Below are 15,914 nucleotides of genomic sequence, written 5' to 3'. Positions count from 1 at the left end.
AGGTGGGAATTGCGTCAGTATTGACGCAAGGTCTGTCAATTTGTCACTGACGGATATCCGTTTTGCTGACGAATGATAGGAAACTGACGGAAGTGGGAATTCTGCCGTCAGTGGAATCGGCACTAACCGGGTCAGGACTCATGCAGGCATATGTTTAGTGCTCAGTTTGTGTATTTTATGTCAGGCATGCTGTTGGACAGCTATGAAGGGATTTAATGAGTCCATTTGGCCGTTCGTGTTCATATTTGCGTCAGTATGGATGATGTGGTCCATAGATTTCCATACAGTCTGCTTTGTGCTGCTACCTGCGTGTGACGTAGTAGTTCGTTCTCCGATTTCTCCGATTGGCTGTCGCTGACGAAACGATCCTAAAATAGCGGTGACGGACTATAATTTTGGTGATGACAGAAGTGTGGTTAAAAATACGATGACGCAGTGATGATTACAGTTCGGTTCTGCTGGCGGTGGCCCGGTTACTGGCGAATGACGAATCATCTCCGTCGTAGGCAACTGCTGATTGGTCCTGTCTGATGGTGGTCTGTAATTATTTTGCTCTTCTAATGTCGCTTGGAACATTTTGTCCTGACAACACAGGACGATAATACCAAATAGGTTATAATCTTCAGAGATCCACATACCTTCGAACATTTATAGGATTTCATTTAACTCATTCACTCCCAGCCATTTCCCGGCTGTTTTACTGGATGCTGACTGATTTTGCAAGGCCCACAGAATATTCTGTTTTATTGCTATAAAACATGGAACCTACCAAAAGAAAGATTAGAGTCTCTTCTTTCATCAGGAAAAAAAAGTACATTTGTATCTGTTTCCGTTTTGCAGCATTTAGGATTAGAATATAGATAAATTTCATCCTTATTCACAAATCTGTTTAAAACACTTGAGAAAATAGCTTTTTTGCAACATGGCCCTGGTTGATCTCTTATACTCTGCTGCCGCCCGCTGGCCATTTTTGTACTAACTACCATTGCTTCAAACATTCTCTTCAGTTCAGCGGCTGCATCAAAGCCTTTTGCATAAAAAAAAACCGTATACAGTAAATACGTTTGTATACGTTTTTGAGAGCAAATGAGTTCATCACTTCATTAACTTCAGCGGTATGCTTGCTCTTCTCACAAAACTTGCCCCGTCATTCCAACACTGCTAGCACTTTTTAAACTCGTCAGACCCCCTGAGCCCCATCTTCTACCTTATTGAGCACAGGGGCTGTTGAGTGCGTACGCTCTAAATCATACTCAGCCCCGTTGGGAGAGCAACAAAGGCAGTTCCCAGGCTGGGTTTTGTAACTGCTAACGAGTGGGTGTTCAGTTCACGCTCATTGGGACTATTGGTCATAAAAACACTCATGCTGTCATAATATCATCCCCGCCCCATTATAGCTAATTATTGAAACGACTAGCAGTGTTAAATGTTGAAGGGAGCGTTTTTGGAAATGAAGTGTGAAGTGTTTGAAGTGGCAAAAGACCCCACTCAGCACTGCTGGGATTGTGTTACCAGTACCGTGCCTGTTATTGCTCCTGTAAGGGTCTCAATAAAAGCCTCGCCAAACAGCTGAATCATGCTGCGCTATGTGTGTGTGTGTGTGTGTGTGGGTGAGAAAGATCTTTTTGACTGCTTTATTACTTCCTTCACACAGCTGAGGGCAATGCTGCTGAGCGTTTGTGTCACACTTAAACCAACATAAGAGCAGTCAGGCCTGAATGAGAAACATAATGATTTACACTCGGTGACATCGAGACATCAAACTTAAACGGCGAGTGGCATTAACCCTGTGACAGGGAGCATGGGAAGCAAGGCTATGTTTGTTTGCTTTCAATCGGGTGTCATGTCAGCAGCGTCGACGCTTGGCAGAGGCACATTACCAAGGCAGATTAGTAGGCTGTGATGATCTAAAATAATGGCTTTACTTGAGTAAATAAGCCCAATGGGAGGCTTTAATTATCACTTTTGGAAGATTGTATTTTAGATATCATACATTTGTGCCCAGGCATAGAATGGGAAACGACGACACAGAACGGGAGACCGACAGGATAACAAGTCATTTCCGAGGTGCGCCATTTGAACTCTCTGGGGTTCATTTACATGGCATCTGAAAAAAGGGTCACGGCTTGCCAAGGGCATCGCCGCCCACTATCGTCACGATAAGTCCTCAAAGCCATTTTGGGCATTTAGCATCTCTTTGTCTCCCGGCTCTTCATCCCTGTGGACCTGCGGACAACCCCTCCTCCAGCCTCATTAGTCCCTTTTGTGAGAGGCTCCCTCGTCTCTCTGTTGTTCCTGCAGTGTCACTCTGAGATGTGTGTTTGCTCTTATTGACAGCCATGTGACGTATCCTATATACACATATTTATGCTAATATTTATGCTTATTCTCACTTTAGTGATACATTAAATGTCAAGATGTTTCCAGATAAAGAAGTTATATCCCATATTGTATTTGCAGTTACTATATGTTTAACTCATTCACTCACAGTTATTTTCGCCGAAGCAACCGCCTTCGCTCCCGACTATTTTACTGGATTTTGACAGATTTTGCAAGGTCCACGGAATATTCTGTTCTATTGCTATAAAAACATGGAACCTACCAAAATAACGATTTGAGTCTCTTCTTTCATCTGGAAAAAAAAGTATATTTCTATCAGTTTCCGTTTTGCAGCAATTAACATTAGAATATAGCTAAGTTTCATCATTATTCACAAACCTGTTAAAAACACTGGGGGAAAGAGCTTGTTGCAACATATCCCTGGTTGATCTAGTATACTCTGCTGCCACCTGCTGGCCATTTTTTGTAATAACACCATTGTTTTAAGCCACCTCTTTGTGTCAGAAGCTGCATCAAAGCCTTCTGTAAGCTCTTGCATAAAAAAAACCCCACAAGAAATGTATAAATATGTTTTAGGGAGTAAAGGACAAAGTATTAAAAAACTTATTTGCACGTTTTTTGGTTTGAATGAGTTAACATTAGCAAATAGTGATACAAGTGTTAGCTACTAATATTTGACAAAGACTCAAATGTTCATGACTAAATCCTGTATCATGATACACAAATGGCCCTGGCTGATCTCTTATACTCTGCTGCCACCTGCTGGCCGTTTTTTGCAAAGACTGCCATTGCTTTAAGCAACCTCTTCATGTCAGAAGCTGTATCAAAGCCTTCTGTATGCTCTAGCATAAAAAAAAATATTAACACGTATTTATACGTTTTTTGGTTTGAATGAGTTAATGGCTATTATGCATGTGTTTCATTTGTTTTTGGCATATCAAAAATGTATACACCAGTGAAAAAGATCTGTTCAACCTGTCACAGTAATGCCCAACCGTGCCGATTTATACCTGCCTGCCATACAAAATTAGTCCCCACAATTTGTCTCATGTTCAATAAGTTACATTGCCCAATCATGGGCTGAGCTGATCACAATCACGATACATTTCACGTCGATTACGGTGATCAGCGCAACAGCCAATGACCGCCACCGAAAACCTTGACATACTTACAAAAGTGTCATTCAATAACTCTCGCTAGGACAATGCACAATTTTATATGAGAAAATAAAGGCCCATATGACAAACTAAGAGTGGCTAATACAGGACCATAGCAACTGCATAGAAACTGACATCATCATAAGGGACATAGCAACTGTATAGCAACTACAAAATAAAAGTGACTAGACAAGATACGAGGGACAAATACATCATCAGCATAGCCGACATAGCCACTGCATAGCAACTAACAACATCAGCATAATAACACAATTTCTCCATGATCCAACCCAAAACACAGAGTGCTAGCATTTTTTAAATTTTAACGATACCCATCCCTAAACAAAACCCATTTTCCATCTTTGGACCATATTTAAAGTAGGATCTTCTTTCTCTGTTTGGCTGCCTCAACTCGTCTCATTTTATTTATCGCATGTCAATAGTCAATCTCAGCTTTCCGTAAATTGCCTTCAATTTATGTTATAAAACAGAGATATGAATCATCTTGGCTGCATCTACTTTAAAGTCTCACATTCCGCTTCTTTTCATCCTCCTGTTTTCCATCAAACCCGCCACAAAGAACCGAGACGATCCCTTCCCGCTACATTCCTATCTTCCCACTCACAGGGCCACTTCCAGGGCACTTACTTTGGCCCACAATCAGAGCTTTGATCACGTTAAAACACGACTCCTCTTGATTTATTGTTTGGTTGCAACCTTTTGTAAGTTATAGGCGAGTTATTTGACAATGTGCAGTAAACAACCTTCATTAGGTTACCAATGCAAATGTTTTGTTTCTCGTCTTTTATTATGACAATGGAAGGAAAACTGCAGATTTGTGACCCACATTTCTTCTGTAATAGGCTGCGCAATTACAAACGTTATGAGTTTTTTTTGTTTTTTAAACCTGTTTTGCGCTCTGTCTGAACAGGGCACAGTAGTACCACATATTTCATGTGCACTGTGAGATTGCGGGGTAAAATGAAATATCCCTGCATATACTTACTGAGTGTGTGTACGTATGTGTACGTGTGTGTGTGTGTGTAGGAGAACTTGTGTATTGGACGCACACATCCGTCATGGTCCCCTAGGGGAGTTCAGAGCAATAAAATGTCTCAAGCGACAAGAATCAAAACTTGAAGAATAAAATACTGACCGTACTTTGATGTTAGCGTGACGAAACAAGCCGGTCGGTGTGAGTAATTTTTTTTCAATTATTTCTAGTGTGTGTATGCCTGAATGTGTGGGTATGTGAGATTCAGATTGCTCAGGAAGAACATTTTTGAACATGGACAGAACTTTTGCAAGGGGTTCTTCGGTGACATATATAGTCACCTTCTCAAGGATTTAGAACGGCAAGGTCAAGTCCGTTATTTTTCTTGTACATGAAGTGATTTGGGTTTCAGATCAAAAGAGGAATATCAGACAAAAAGTTCAGAATAACATTTAAGAACATTTGGCGTTAACGCTTACTTCCAATAACGGCATCAAGTCTGTGAACAATTCACTTTTACCGACTGTTACTATTCCGGGCCTCACGTTTTACATTGCGGTTGCATTGGTAGTGATCAACTCCATATAATGATCCAAATTTGGAAAAGGCCTTAATTCCCATCTGAAGATAACCGATTGTATATATTATAGGGGCAAAACATTGGAATTAGTTTGGTTATTTTTGTATCCTTTAAAGATTAAGGCATTTGACAATGCAAACATAAAGTCAACTAAAGTGGGAATGCTGAAAAGCTGATTGCAAAGATTTGAATGCATGTGCTTCAATTATTCCAGTGACGTTATAATCCATTTCCTGATATGGTAGTCAGTTGGTATACATGTATATCACTTAGCATAATTGCCACGGATATATTTGCAATTTACAGTTTAGGAAAGTGGAAAGTGGGACGTAGAAAAAGTTCAATGTCAGTCAATGGGGAAAGGTTGATATTAAACGTTAAATCGTGCGAAAACCGCAAGTAACGTGGAATCAGACGATATATTCCCAGGAAGGCGTACATTTTTGAAGCAAGTTTTGAACTGTGTAAATCGGATGTATTATGTTGTGTGGAGAATAAAAAGTGTATGATGTAATAATAAAGGTTAGAAACAACATATGCTGTTCACTTTATACTTTAGATATACTTTATATACCTGAAGACAACTGTAATATTTGGTGAAAATAGACTAACCGGGGTTCTTAATCACAGGTGTACCCGCTATACTGTAGCGTAGAGACAATATTGACAGTTCTGCTATGTTTTTGCATTCGTTAAAGATTGTTTGCTTTTTAGACGGACCGTTTGGAGGTCTTATAATTGAGCTGCTGACCCCATTTTTATTTTTGGTTGTATTCATTTGGAAAATGGAATAGAAAATTGCGAAAAACAAAGGCGGCCAGTTTAGATAAGCAAGACAAATATGCACAGGGGGCTTTGTTATCGGAGGTAAATTTACATATCTTAACTGGCACAAGTGCCCGTATTTACTTAGGTGTAATAATAGAAAGCCTGCCAATGTATTGATGCGTAATTTCGTTTAGAGAATGTCACTTTCTGTGCCAGATATGATAGACTAAGTATTAATAAGCATCTGATTCTGACTAGTTTCATCATATAACTTAAGAGTATTGTAAATCCCTCATAATAACTAGCAAAATACAAATAAGTTATGAAGGGTGTCTTTAATGCACCTGTTTCTTTTAGTAGTTGGTAGAGATGAAAGCACACAGCTGAAACACATTGCTTTGTTGTTAACTTTTAGCATTTCAATTCAGTCCGCATGCGGCAGAAACGTCATTTTGTCCTTGATTTGTTTTGACAGCGGCAACAGTGTGGAAACGTGAGAAGTTGTGCCTCCCTGTCGGTCCATATCGTTTGCAAACTCTTCATATTTATATTCTTTGCTAGCTTTGACTTTCCGCCGCAGATAATTAACTGGAATGTAAAAAAAACGTCTACATTTGTGTCATAACTGTGTCGGCGTCCTTTGGCCACGACCCAAAGCTCGATACGAATATAGATTGGCTGGTAACTTTGAAGTGTCGCTATTTGGCTGAATTATTTCTTCACCACGACAGACTAATAGAGAAACCGCATCGCTGTATATGCTGCACCAATTTGTCTGCTGATCTCATGACACTACCCTCACTCTGACACCTGAACTCTTCAACTTGAGGTAGGACTTTCACTCCCAACCCGGAGGGCACAATCCAGCCAATATGACTGAGAAACACGGCCTCTGATCTACAGGAGCCGGTTTTTATTCCGGCGGCTTTGCACTCAGCTGCAAGGTGCCCGAGCAAACGCTGAAGGTCACAGTTTTGAGGCCCTCACAACCAGAGATGGGAGATGAGATAGGATCCTATGGTCATTACACTGTGTATTTTCTACTCGTTTGTGGTGTCTAGAAAATGTTGTCTATGAACGTAACGATGCTACAACTCCATTTAGAAGATTAATTGCAAATTAATCACACATTTCAAGTCTTTTTTAAATGTTCAATAAAATATCTATTTTTTCAATACTCTCATAACATAACAGTGGACAGATATGTTTACCCAATAAAAATGTTGTTGCCAAGTTCAGTTATCAATTTCTGTTGAGCTAATTCTTCTGCCACTAGGTGGCATTCGCATTTCATGATGGATATTGGTGACTGAACAGTGCATTTTTTTGGTTTGGAATTAAGAGAAAAATAAATTAGAGCATGAAGCAACTCACTGACTCCTGTCCATTTTATTCATTTTAAATTACAACTAGACTAGAATAGTTATTTTATATTCATTATTGCTAAATTGTGTTATAGTAATTCCTTTGTATAACATTGAATGCCTTTATTATGTTAAATATTATACGAATTATTATCACTGACGCAGCTTTCCTGCAATCGAACCAGGAACAACCCCACTGGTGCTGCACGACTTAACTTCTGGGGTTGCTGGATCTAATACGCTTCAGGTCATGAAAGGCAACTGTTGCTACATTGATAGTCTGTGCTAACTGCAAGTGCAGAATCAGGGAATATGCTTCATAGTCCAAATGGCTTCTCCATTCTAGCTTTCAGCTTTTTAAACGCTGAATATATTAGCTGCAGTGGATGCGACTGCTGCGTAACTCGATATTCACGTGCTAATTGTGACACCCCTAATATATATATATATATATATATATATATATATATATATATATATATATATATATATATATATATATATATATATATATAAACATATACATATACAGCTATAATGTTCTAGACTTAATTTTGGCCTTGAGTGTCCTTTCAACACATTTCATCTTGTCACAGTCCAGGCCTCTTTCCACTCTCTAACCACCTAAAATGGAACCTTTTGTACCCATGTGGATGATTCGGGTCAGTATCTATTCAGTGGAAATCCTCCCTCCCTTCACACAGGGGACATCAATATGTAGTCAGTGGTTGGAGAGGGAGAGTTCAAAAGGCTCAGAGCCATAATTTATTCAGGTATTGAACTGGCACAGACTTGATGTATTCAAAGTAACCCAGGACAAAAAAAAAGAAGATACTATTTAGAGATTTCATAAAGCTACAGTCACTTAGTATTTTTATTCATAGCAGTTTAAAAAGTGAACTCATGGAAAAAGGCCACTAGAGAAATGCACAAATCCCTCAGAGAGAGAAAGAATGTAATTGTAATGTATGTATAAACATTTGAGCTCGTGGGTGACTTATCATTTTAATAGTGAACTCAGCTGCCTTTAATGGTCAGTACTGAAGGATGTTTGTGTGTTCTCTAATATATGCCTCCTCCAAACAAGGTGGGAGAAAATAGTAAAGGTCAAACCAATAAGAGGTGATAGCCCTTTAGAGTCTGACCCGCCCCTGTGGTAAATTGTGTGTGGAACCTGCGCCCTGGCCGTAATTCCTGGATCAGGCCACCTTTTATTAGCCCGTCGCCACCCCCAGCCTTCTGGATTACTCTTCAGCCTGGATCGATGGTTGACTCAGTAGGAATCTGGCTGGTTATTAAATATTGGACCAAACCCTTGCAGTCGGATTTTCATATGGTCATCTTCTTGAAAAGAGAAACCTTAGCCGTCTTTTTTTTTGGGGGGGGGGGGGGGGCGCGCTAAATTTTGTGTATCATGATACAGGATTTAGTCATGAACATTTGAGTCTTTGTCAAATATTAGAAGCTAACACTTGTATCACTATTTGCTAATGTTAACTCATTTAAACCCCAAAAAACGTGTAAATACGTTTTTTAATACTTTGTCCTTCACTCCCTAAAACATATTTATACATTTATTGTGTTTTTTTTTTTAAATGCAAGAGCATACAGAAGGCTTTGATGCAGCTTCCTACACAAAGAGGTGGCTTAAAACAATGGTGTTATTACAAAAAACGGCCAGCAGGTGGCAGCAGGTGGCAGCACAGTATAAGAGGGCCAGGGCCATGTTGCAACAAGCTTTTCCCCCAGTGTTTTCAACAGGTTTGTGAATAATGATGAAACTTAGCTATATTCTAATGCTAATTGCTGCAAAACAAAAACAGATACAAATATAAAAAATGTTCCTGATGAAAGAAGACACTCTAATCTTTCTTTTGTTAGGTTCCATGTTTTTATAGCAATACAGCACAATATTCTGTGGGCCTTGCAAAATCAGTCAAAATCCAGTAAAACACCCAAGAGCGAAGGAGGTTGCTTCAGTGAAAATGGCTGGGAGTGAATGAGTTAATATGGACGAACATTGCAACTCTGTTGACCTTACCTACCTTTTAAGAACTAGATAGAAAACAAAATGCTTAATTAGTTTTTTTCCACAAATGACGGGTGGGCAGCCACTCCAGTGACCCAGCTGTTTGTATAAGCAGCAATTAAAAAGTAAATTTCCTTGAAATGACCCATTTAAAATCCACACGTTGAATTAGGACTCATACGGGGGCCAGTCAGATCTGATCTGCCATTAAGAGGGCAGATCCCATCAAAGGAGCAATACATGCGTCTTTGAGGCGCACTTAAGAGATATTTTTACCCATATGCTAATGAGATTTATCCACATTCTTTGTCAAAGTTACTCTTTCACACAACATCTTCAATGTGCGTTGAGATTTAATCGTTGAGCTAACGCACCTTCCCATCTTTTTGGGGGTAGTTGCTTGTTTAAACTCCTGTGAAATGTATTAAATGTAGTGAAACAAGTCACCAACCCATTGGCAATCTGGGGACAACGGTTTAATGTTCTGTGACTGAAACAGCTGCCCTGTTCAGATATCAGCACATTCCTTAACGCATTTTCTCTCCCTATGGACTGATCAGGACATAAAACATTAGTCAGCGGCGTTGTACGCGATCGCTTTAACATGTTGGCTGCCATACATCACAATAGTTTGCTTGACCATTAAGGATGTATTGGGGGGGGGGACAAGGACAAATAACTAGCAAGGAAGCCGAGTGATTCAATCAATGGACTAACATCATTTCCTTCATCTCTTATCAAGATTTATTATAGTTGGGGGAAAAAAGCATGTCACTGGGATGGATTAATATATTTGATTAAATAGGATCAAGGACAATGGCACTCAGTTGAGAAATGACCTTCAAGGTCCACCTATTGCCATGAGAAAAACCTTTCTTTTGTTGTACGGCAAGCGGCGTGTTTGGTGGCGTTTGAGAGCTACTGCTATTCATTTAGCTCGGACATTTGATAAACAGACCGTTTTGCAGTCTCATTACTGTCACAGTTACTCGAGGCGGCCACAGTAATCACTTACAGTGTCTTTAAAAGCTCCCTTCTCTTGTCACACTATTAAATATGCATGCTTTCCAGAACAGCGTAAGGCGAGATTAATCTGCGTTGCTCCCACCACTAAGACTTGTCTGCGCCGTATCAGATGGAAGCTTAGCATCAGCATATGCTCAATGCACTGATCCAGTGATTGATGACAGCTGGTTACCAAACTATTTGCATAATTATGGATATATTGCTCAGGCAGCTTGAACGATAAAAAGTAAATCCATCTGGTATTTTGGGAGCTTCGTGATGATTCTCACCTCAACACATCTTCAGATCTACTTAACTGTTTCCTGTTTCGTGAGGATTGGACCTTTGCTAGTTGTTTTATTAAAGTGGAAGTCAACCTTGAAAATTTCTTGACAATAATATATTATATGTGACATCACTAGTCTAAACATGACATTCGGATTTATATTACATTTGTGGAATATGAGTAATGAAGCAAAATCCAGCCGACTGAAGATGACATCACAGTTGCTCTGGGCTCAGGCAACGACCAATCACAGATCACTTGCTTTTTTAAAGCTGAGCTGTGATTGGTTATTACCTTCAGACCTGAGCTATTGTGATGTCATTTTTACTCGACAGCAAGTGGCAAAATAAGGGTCTTCTGATATTGATAAAAACTGCTGGATTTTGCTACTTATCTCATTCAAATTTGAAAACGTATAAAACAGTATTTATACGGTTGTTTTTTTAAATGTTTTATTTATTTATGCTAGAGCATACTAGAGCAGCTTCTGACATGAAGAGGTCGCTTAAAGCAAATGTAGTTATTACAAAAAATGGCCAGCAGGTGGCAGCAGAGTATAAGAGATCAACCAGGGCTATATTGCAATAAGCTCTTTTTCACAGTGTTTTCAACAGGTTTGTGAATAATGTTGAAACTTTGCTATATTCTAATGCTAATTGCTGCAGAATGGAAAAATATACAAATATATGTGTTTTATAGAACACAATATTCTGTGGGTCTTGCAAAATCAGTCAAAATCCAGTAAAACACCTGAGAGCGAAGGGGGTTGCATCAGTAAAAAATGGGTTAATGAGTTAACTCATAATCCACTAACCCCAAATTAACCAGAATTCCGTATTTAGACTAGTGGGGATGCATAGCACACATTATTGCCAAGTATTTTTTGGAGGGTCGACTTCCCTTTTAAGATTTGATTCAAGACTCAAAAAGTTGAATGGTGGTAATTGTGCGTTGCCCAGAATTTCTCATGTAGTTTTTCTTACCTATACAATGTTTTATTAGACCAGTTATTGAGTGGGGAAACTATCCTCAGTTCTGCTTTGCCATAGAATCTAACAACCTACCATACATGTGTGTAACGCTCCATTAGTGGATGCTAAGGTGGAAATTGCTGTATCTTATGCCATGCTGTTTTTCTCTCATTTTCCCTGACCAGACATGCCTCTCCATGTCCGTCGCAGTAGTGATCCATCCCTGGCTGGACTTACAGCTGGAGAAATCCTGCTTGGTAAAGAAGAACCGTCCAGAAAGGACCCAAGTCGCTGGTCCACAACTGCTGGTTTCCAGAAATTTAGCCACAATCCACACGCGAACCTTGACACCAACAGCCTTGAACGAAAGGTAAACACCCTAAACTTGTCACAGTTGTTGGCTTAAAGAGACATTCAGGGATCCCTAGCGCCATCTAATGGTGAACTAATAATTCATTATTTTCAAAAACTTACTGTTTATGTCAATAGTATGCCCAAAAATTTGTTGTGTCGCATAATTTCTTTTTTTTAGAAACACAGTTCAACTTTACTCCCTTGTGCTAGCTAGCTAGCTCCTTAGCAAATAAACAAGCACCTAGGGAGATAGCTAGGGAGCTAGCACCTGGGGCTAAAGCCAAACTGTGGCAGGGTTTTTACTTTCTTGACCAGGATTTGCCAGGAGGGCTGTAGTCTCACCTTACTAGCGCTGCCATGTTTCGCCGCCATCTTCCTGCTACGGCTGCCCAAAGGACAACTTCGCGAATACGAATAGTTAGCCTGGGTGGGGCTTACATTGAGTGTCAGATCCAATGGGTCAACCACAGTTTATCTTCCAGAGCTGGGGCCTGCAGGTGGTCGTCACTAACTTCCGGAAATTGGGGCCAGTCGCTTGTCACGTTCTGCTTTGCTCTCGCAAGCTTTTACTAGCTTTTACTTTTGTTTTTACTAGCTGCTTACGCTAGCCGCTCTTGTTAGCTGCTCCGGCTAATTTCCGGCTCGCTCAGTCTTTTGGCGTCGCTTACCGAAATGCTCGTTTACTCACGCAAAATGTAGGCCTGCAAAATGTGGTCTCTCTCAGCCTCCTGCAAGTTTCCAATGCTATTCTTTGACCACTAGATGGCCCTAAGGACAACACACTGGGTCTTTAAAAAGAATAATAATGCAATAGTGCAATTTAGCCACACATACATACACACACACGTGGTGCAGACAGACCTTTAGTTCAAACCGAGATGACAATTCAGTACACAGGATGTGACACAGCAACCCTCTGTGCGATTAGTGCGCCTCGCCGCATCGTCTGATAATCCTTTTTAAAGACACTCCAGTTGTCAGAGCCGCAACACTTCCGAGTGAAGAGAGAGGAGATGGCTATTAAGCCTTTTATTTGGTCAGGAAGTTGTCCTTTCTGGACTGTGTCACACCGAAAGACTGAAAGAAACACAAGCAACAAAACCTCGGTCGATCGCTTTTCTGTCTCCGTTTGCCGTCAAGCTCAAAATCAAGCTCAGGTGCAAACTGTTTCCACTGATCATCCTTGAGACGTCGTTTAATTGGAGTGCAGCTGTGCTAAATCCAGTTCATTGGACATTAATTCAAAAGGCACACACATGACCATATAAGGTCCCACAGTTGACAGTGCATGTCAGAGCACAAACCAAGTATGAAGTCAAAGGGATGGTCTCAAGAAACAGATCTGGGGAAGTACATTAACCTTTTTTTATTTTTGTCTTGTAAAGAATAGTTGAAAGTTAATCAGTTAGTAAGTTATGTAGTCAATAAATTATTGTTGAATTTGTAGCTAAAAGATACTATGTATCAGCTATAACGTTCCAGAATGAAGCGTGCATATAAAACAGGGCGAGTCTGATTTTACGATCGCTAATGCTCTGTTGACGGAGGACTACTTCTCTTCTTTGGTTTCATGACGTGTTGTGTTAATAAAGATTAGATGGTGAGGTGGTCGTCAGAGACTCATTTTAGTATAGTCACGTTTAAGGTTTAACAATGATGTCTGCACAGTTTCCTCTGGCGTGTCATGCCACATTTGACTCTAAGGCTTAAAGTGGTGCACTTTGTGGATTTCTCTCAGATAGCTTCAGTTCTTATTTTAATGTTCTCTGCTGCTCTTTTTTTCTTTTTTTTAAACATTACTTGTATTTGTTTAAATTGCTTTGGCATTTCTCAAGTGCTATAGTTAGTGACATTAATAGGAATCTGACTGGAGTTAAACCCCATAGCTGTCTTTTCATAGTTCAAGTTTCAAATTTTTTTTTCTATGATGACCGTTGCCCAGAAACGAGTAATTACACTTTTCCCCTGAAGGGGGGAGCACACACCATAGTCAAACAAATTAGAATTTGATCCAAATGGGTCATTTTGTTTTACAAAGCCCAATATTCACTTATTTTAAAACTTGTTTGTTGGGGAGACAGTCTGTCCTAGGCTATTGAACTCTCCTTTCAAATGATAATGATTACAACAAAATGCCAAGATTCATTGTGATCTGCATCTAAAAAATTATGATTAGTGTTTGCTTTATCCACGCCCAGGAGAATCCCAATTCGAATCACCACCGACTAATTTCAATTCTATGAGTTATAAACCATGTATTTCTTTAAAGGGAAGGGGAGGCCATGCCTACCGGAGTCTTCCACGAGATGCAAGTGGCCGGACCACTCAGTTTCAAAGAGAGATGACCAGATCGTCTCTAAGTGCAAACCACCCAATGGTGGACCGATGGCTTGATCGACAGGTATGGTGGTGTAGTCATTATAGGAAAATGTGAGATATTTAGATAATGGATTTTAAAAGTGCTCTTTGCAAAATCACATTTACATTTTAGAAAGAACATTCATTAATGTTCATGATTGCTGCTTTTGGGGAGTACTCTCTTCAATCAGAGGTGGCAAATCCAGGTCCAGAAAGTAAAAACCTTGCCACAGTTTGGCTTTAGCCCCTTGTGCTAGCTAGCTAGCTCAATATCAGGTAAACGAGCTAGCTAGGGAGCTCGCTAGCTAGCACCTAAAAACCCTGCCACACTTTGGCTTTAGCCGCTTGTGCTAGCTAGCTAGCTAGCTCCCTAGCAGGTAAACGAGGTAGCTGGGGAGCTTGCTAGCTAGTACCTGGGGCTAAAGCCAAACTGTGACAGATTTTCCTCCTTTGCAAAATACATGCTCTATTGGGTTTAAATCAAGACATTGATTTGATCAGTTGATTTTTTTTTTTAAATCCTTCTTTATATGTGAAGTAGCAGCATGAGATAACGACATGGGTCAATGCACCATCGCATCTGTAAAGTAGTCGTGCACTATTGGACTTTGCATGCTTGTCTCCTCACTTCACACTTTCATGTTCTGCCTGCACTTTGCGATTGTCTCTCTAACAGCCAGCGGTACCTCTATTGCTCCATCTGTTGGGGTGGGCGATTTGGGTAGGAAAGTGTTCTATTTGAAAGTTATCAGAAGTGACAGAGACCTGTAAGCAGAATAGAAATGACCTCAGGGGGTCACCTTGTGTAATGACTTGACAGCCTCACTTTGTCCTTACCACAGAAACCTGCTCTGAGCTCTGTAGGAGGGTTTTTATTTATTTTTTGACACATAGCTTCCTTTACCTTTAAGAAATGACATATGAGTGTTAGTTAGTTGGGTCAGGAAAAATGTCCACAATATTGATCTTGTACACTTTGGTGTAATTTTCAGTCGACGGCAAGTGGCAAAATGGCCGCACATCCCTCTCGTTGTTGTCGAAATGAGATACATTGTCGAGAAACATTTGAAGGAAATCACAGTGGCAAGGTAACTGAAGAAATAATCAAGTCAAATGTAAAATACAAAATTCTCTCTTTTCAATGTCAGGAAGCCAGAAAATGACTGAATGCAACACAACGTTTACCCCCACCCCCCCCCCCCCCCCCTCCCCCTAGTTTAGCATCAAAGATTCTCCAAGCAAACACAAATTGGATTCTGCAGACGTTCCCCCATGTTGTTGTTTTGCTTCCTAGCTTGTAAGGCAATATTATATTTAAAACACCACAAATAACTTAATCATTGTACTACGGAAGAGGATTAGGGCCAGTGAAGAGAAAGAAAAAAAGATTGGCAGGATTCTGAATTTATTCTCAACATTCTGAGATGAAATTCAGAATTCTCACTTTTAAAGTCAAAATTGTGACTTTAATTACAGAATTGTGACTTTAAAGTGAACATTCTGACTTTAATCTCAGAATTCTGACTTTCTGATTTACCCCAACAATACATAGCTCTACGCCACAAAATCAGAATTCTCACTTTAAAGTCAGAATTCTGAGATTAAAGTGAGAATCCTGCCAACCCTTTTTTTGTATATTCACTGGCCCTAATCCTCTTCCGTACTACACAGTAGTTTAGTATGTGCTCATAATACTTGCATAAAGTAA

The 15,914-nt window shown here is 39.9% G+C and overlaps 1 protein-coding gene across 1 annotated transcript in view; it reads left to right on the top strand.

Annotated features, from left to right (window-relative positions):
* The window catches only part of LOC147155715 (partitioning defective 3 homolog), a 262,547-nt gene that overhangs the window by 81,526 nt on the left and 165,107 nt on the right, over positions 1-15,914 (top strand). The window contains exons 4-5 of the mRNA XM_086065957.1: positions 11,680-11,864; positions 14,118-14,249. Of these exons, the coding sequence (XP_085922083.1) occupies positions 11,680-11,864; positions 14,118-14,249 (317 nt within the window). The remainder of the gene's footprint in view (positions 1-11,679; positions 11,865-14,117; positions 14,250-15,914) is intronic.

This window comes from Leptonotus elevatus, chromosome 21 (assembly GCF_054856555.1).
Source record: "Leptonotus elevatus isolate MCC_2025b chromosome 21, RoL_Lele_1.0, whole genome shotgun sequence".
Classification (NCBI taxonomy): domain Eukaryota; kingdom Metazoa; phylum Chordata; class Actinopteri; order Syngnathiformes; family Syngnathidae; genus Leptonotus; species Leptonotus elevatus.
This window is presented reverse-complemented; position numbering and strand designations above follow the sequence as displayed.